Source organism: Salvia splendens, chromosome 4 (genome assembly GCF_004379255.2).
Source record: "Salvia splendens isolate huo1 chromosome 4, SspV2, whole genome shotgun sequence".
Taxonomy (NCBI): domain Eukaryota; kingdom Viridiplantae; phylum Streptophyta; class Magnoliopsida; order Lamiales; family Lamiaceae; genus Salvia; species Salvia splendens.
Genome location: NC_056035.1, coordinates 32,375,906 through 32,381,430, shown reverse-complemented (window position 1 = coordinate 32,381,430; position 5,525 = coordinate 32,375,906). Strand labels below are relative to the sequence as shown.

The 5,525-nt window shown below is 37.2% G+C and overlaps 1 protein-coding gene across 1 annotated transcript; it reads right to left on the bottom strand.

Annotated features, from left to right (window-relative positions):
- Positions 1–1,542: 1,542 nt before the first annotated feature.
- On the bottom strand, positions 1,543–5,165 carry LOC121800980 (protein FAR1-RELATED SEQUENCE 5-like). The gene is made up of 7 exons (XM_042200461.1): positions 4,976–5,165; positions 4,727–4,830; positions 4,211–4,522; positions 3,499–3,930; positions 2,974–3,384; positions 2,757–2,916; positions 1,543–1,607 (listed from the first exon to the last, which is right to left on the bottom strand). Exons 1-7 carry the CDS (start codon positions 5,163–5,165, stop codon positions 1,543–1,545), a joined length of 1,674 nt encoding a protein of 557 aa, XP_042056395.1.
- Between the last annotated feature and the right edge of the window lie 360 nt (positions 5,166–5,525).

Below are 5,525 nucleotides of genomic sequence, written 5' to 3'. Positions count from 1 at the left end.
GCCAGTCTACGAAAATGTTTTGTGATACTCGATGATATTCTTTTCTAAAATGTTAAAACTCGAGTTCACTATGGTATGGATGACATAACTTTTATCAAATATTTTGGCATGTGTCCACTGAGTATGTCAGCCCTACATATGTTTTCTTTATGTGCAGGTTGAGCGGTGATGTTGCGGCGGATGTTGAGTCGAGCCTTAAGAAATTCCGGATGCGTCGTGTCTTCATGCGTAGGCGTCTCCCTATGACTCTCCTTTGATACTTGTTTTCCGCTGCCTTATTTGAAACTATTTTTTTTCCAGCCTTCCGCATTAATCTATACAGTTTTATGCCACTAAGTACTTTGAGACTTTTATCCGCTGCTTAACAATTTTGTAGACTAAAGTACTTTCTCTTGAAGTTAATTGAGTTTTCATATTAAATGATGGATAAAGTCTTTCGTTTTGCTCTACACTACTTTATGACATTAATTACCTTGAGATATTAACCCGTTGCTTAATTGTTTAATCGATTAAAACTTTTCTTTTGAAGCTTTGTTTAAGATGTTGTCTTTCATTGTTTTCCCCTTCTTCCCCGCTCCTTAGTCCCTTCCCTAGTCACGATTTCCCCGTCTTTACTATCCTTAGTAAGGGCGGTCGTGACAGGAATTATGTTCGTTAATGCCTCGGAAGTTAGTAGTGGTTGGAGTTATCGATGCATGGGCTTCCTACCTGAATAACATGGAAGAGGGGCGACAACCGTACTCTTCAAGACGACTATTCTTCACAACGTACCCGTGTGTACGTACAAATGGTTAATATACATGAATTCTACGTGCACTGTGGTGCCTAACTTTGTTAATGTACAGCTATACACCATTGTGACAAGTCCTCAGAATGTGGACATCAACACCATATGTGCTAAGTTTTGTAACTACTTAGAAGCCGAGGTGAAGGGAATTCCAAATTACAATTGGGTAGACGTGCAGACGGTAAAATACATGAATAAAGAAACTTCTGGCATGTTGGAGATTTGAATAGGTTTTCTTCTCAATATTTACTAAGTCATTTCATGCTACATAATGTTTCATTGAATAGGTCTTCTTCCCAATATGTGCAAATGAACACTACTATGATGTATGTTTTTGCTTTCAAAGAAGAGCTATCACTGTTATAGATAATTCAAAAAATGGGGACGAAAATGATATTACAAAGAACTACGGAGACATTCCACAGACACTGGTTAGTGTTCTTTGCTTCTTAATTGAACGTTCTTCCTACATAACAAAATAATATATCTCTGAACTTAGATTTACTGTGTCTGCAGAGGTTGTTTTTCTGTCATTATTTGACACAGATTGGCCTTGTACAACAATGCAAAACCATTTCCTCTGCAAGAATAGAGAGGACGGCAATGCCATGGAGGACACCAACTAATGCTGAAGATTGTGGTGTCTTTCTGATGAGACACATGGAAACGTACAAGGGTGAGCGTGTTGAATATTGTAATTGTGAGCTAAAAAAACTAGCAAAGGATTACTGCAGAGTTTGAGGGCCAAATACTGTTCAACTTTGATGAATGCAATAATCAGTCATGAATGCCTTAACAACAAGCGCATCACAACTAGATACTACGTAGAGGAAAGCAAAAACAAGGACATTGATGTTGAAAAAATGATAGCATGTTACCCTAAGAAGAAGTGATGTTTTGATATTTGAAATCGGAATAATTTTTCCCACGTAAACTGTAAACCGAATAGTCTAAATCTTCCTTTGTTATTAGCTTAAAGTAACCAAAACTGGTATATTGTGTAGTACAGTTATTAGAGATTTTTATTAGATAAAGTAGTGCGTGTAGAAATCGTAGATCTAAAAATTAATCGGTTGGAAAGGATGTTTGCATGAGAAAGTATGTGTATGTATGTGTGTGTGTGTGAGTTTGTGGATGATTCATTGGTGAATGCTATGTGTAAATAAGAGAACATGGTTGTGATGTCGTTTTTGAAGCGGGAATATGTGTTGAAATTATGAATATGTATGTATGGATGAATGATAGACAAACCCTAGTTTGTAAATGTTGAGCATGAAAACTGTGGTGTTCGGACAGTAGGTTCCGACTAGTGTTTGGCCGACCAAACGATCTTATTTTGGCACTAATTTTTAACTGAGTGAAATTTTAAGTGTCTTCTGTGTTGTGTCAAAATTTTAGCCTCGTTTGACGAAAGATTAATTTTTAACGAATTTTTCAATTGAACTCCGCAGTCCTATCAGAATTTATATTCTCGTCCAGTGAGTTTCGTTTTTGTTTTTGACCGACCTAAAGATGTGATTTTGGTGTGGATTTTTAACTGGAAGAACCTTGATGTGTCTACTGTGTGGTGACCAAAGTTTAGCTTCAAATGATATCGGATGGATTTTTAATGATATTTACAAAACGACTGCGCTAATCTGCCAGATTCATGTCTTGATTGAAATAGTCTTGTTGGCAAGTTTTGAATGAAATACATGATACATGTGTGAGTAAGAACTTATCCTATGATGTGATTATGCGTTGCACATTGATGTATGCTAAAGGGTTCGTATCGTTTATGATGGTGAACGTTGGGATGGGCAATATGAGAAAACAATGAAAGGAACGATAGGGCATGCATGAGTAATGTGTTGATAGAAAATAATCCCTTGGCCCAATATCGTTTTTTTTCCTTCAGCAATAATTTGTCTGAATGCATGAATTTGGTCAACGTTTCCCTTAATAGTCTGTGCAACCTCAAAATAATCACCATGCATATCCCTCCATTCTTGTGCTGCCACATCGATAATGAGAGCTTTTTCAATATCGTCAACAAAACCACAATGAACAGGCTTAACAAAATTAGACTTCAACCAATTTCCTCCATGTAAGTGATCAGGAACCATCTTCGATTTTTTGATTCGTAATACCTAAAAAATGTGGCTGCATACAAGTCCAAGTCTTTGAAATAGTTTACACCCACATACATATGAATCGCCAGAGACGGAATAAGACACGGACCAGTCCTTAGAGAACTTGTCATTGATTACATATATTTCAGTGTCATCCTCGATTGAAGTCTTTACCATGGTGCAAATATCAATTGCTACCTCAATCTCTTCCTGAGTTGCCTTAAACCCACCGTCACTGTAGATTGTTGACGCGTGCCTCTCAAGTGCAGAATTTGTTTTCAACATTGGGGTCGTGTTGGAGTCATGATATTCAAACCTGTTACTATTGCTCCTTTGGGCATCCAACGCATTGTTGTAATTCATAAGAAACTCGACTAGATTACATCGAGACTTGGTGTACCTCTTGAAGAAACTGTTCTGAGACTCGGATACAGAGGTGGTCTTAATCAATGAACTCATTGGAAAATCTCTGAAGTAGGCTGGAACCTGTATATCATCGCATATGTAAATAGATTCATAAATACCTTAAAATAGTTCATAACTAAGCAAAATTTGTACAACACAGTATTACATAAAAACAATAGTATGTTGTTGACATACCCAGAATTTTCGATTGGCAAACATTGTCGCAAACCACTCGTTGTTTGTAAGGCCGTATTTTTCCATAATTTCATGCCAGGTTTCTTTGAATTCTTCAGGATCTATCAACTCCAACCACACACATTTATTAAACTCCTTCTTTAAATCCTCATTGTGGAGCTGATTCTTGGGCAATTTTTCAACGACCTTAAACATGATGTGCCACATGCACCATCGATGTCTTGTATCAACTAGAACACTATTGACAGCCACCTTCATTCCCAAATCCTGATCAGTAATGATCAATTTGGGAGCAACGCCCATGCATTTAACAAACCTTTCGAACAACCATTCGAAAGAAGGAGCATTCTCTTTCGATAACAATCCTGCACCAAGTGTAACGGGCTGCCATGATTGTCTTTGCCCGTGAATGGTGCAAAAATCATACAATACCTATATTCCATCAAAAAGGTACACATATCATAGTGGACAAAATAGTTCATCCCGTAATTATGTTATATCACCAGGAACTATAAATAATTCATCATTTAAACATAAACAAACATAGATAACCAAAAAAGATGGAACAATCTAAAACAGTGACTACTTATTGGTCGTACCTATTTGTTGCGTAGGTTGTGTCGAAAGAGACAATGCCACCGTACAAATGGTAATTGTGCTTGGCAATAGGATCACACTTGAAAAGACTTGTAAGCCTGCCCTTAGAGTTTACCTCAAGGTCGTAGGTGAACGACGAACATATCTCATTCTTCCGCTTCATATCATTCAATACCATTTGCGCATCAGCAATATCCACATATGCTCTTAGATCACGCCTATAGTTGCGAACCTCGACAATGGTGCATCCGACGTAATCCAAACCACCTAAGACCTCGCTAAGCAGATTAAAAGTTAACGTGGGACCGATATTTGCACTTGCGCAATCTGCTATGAATTTCTGATGCACAAGGTCGATATTGTGATTGAGCCTCATAAATCGCTTATGACGTAATTGAACCATATCGTGATTATGTCGCTCTTCAAACTATTTAACAACATAACCAGTACCCTTACAAAACTTAAAAGCAACTTTAGCCTTACAAAGACACTTTCTAGAAGAACGTCTACGTTTAGTCTCGGGCTGTTTATACTTCACTCGCTTCTCACCCTCTCTACTACACACAACGTATAGCCATGTAACCAGATCTCCAACCCTTTTAGATCCATGTTTACGGGTGTCAAACCCTACCTGTCGTGCATATTTATTATAGAAGACTGTAGCATCATCCAAGGTATGAAAAACCTGGCCAATATGTGGCTTCATTTGGGAAGGACATTCAGGGATGTATGACACTGAGATTAAAAAAAAAGTTCATTCAGTATGCAGTTTGTTTCATCCAGTATGAAATATATTTCACTACTACGAACAAAATTATACATCAATATATTTTATATGAAAGATATTCACTGCGATAAACAGAACAAATATTTCTACTACCTGGCTCTAGTTCTTCATCCTCGGATGATTCGGAGTCAGAATCAAAAAGTGAGCCGCAAACCGGAGATTGTAACTCATCGAATATTGACCCATGATTGTCGTTAATATTTTTTGTAGAAGTAGTTCCACGTTTGTTTCCTGCTTCGAGAGAAAATTCAGTTGTGTGAGAAGGATTGCTCGAGTCGTCCATTGATGTACTAATAAAGTCCGTTCTAGGCGTAAAGTTGTTTGACGAATCCATACAACCAAATAAGACGAAGAAGTAGAGAGATGATAGTTGAAGATTGCGAATGAATGGAATAGGGATTAGTTTATATAGAGAGATTAACTGTGCAATTAGCAGATTCAATGGAAAATGAAGAGTGGATTAGAATCGTGTGAATATCATTATCATATTAACGTGTCTGAATATATTAGAAGATTGAATTGCAAATGAAGACTGCAGTAAAATCGTGTGAAAATCATTGCCATATTAACTTTTCTGAAATCAAGGAAAACAAAATAAATACCAAAGTTACAATTACAAAATAAGCCCCCACACGTTACTTGC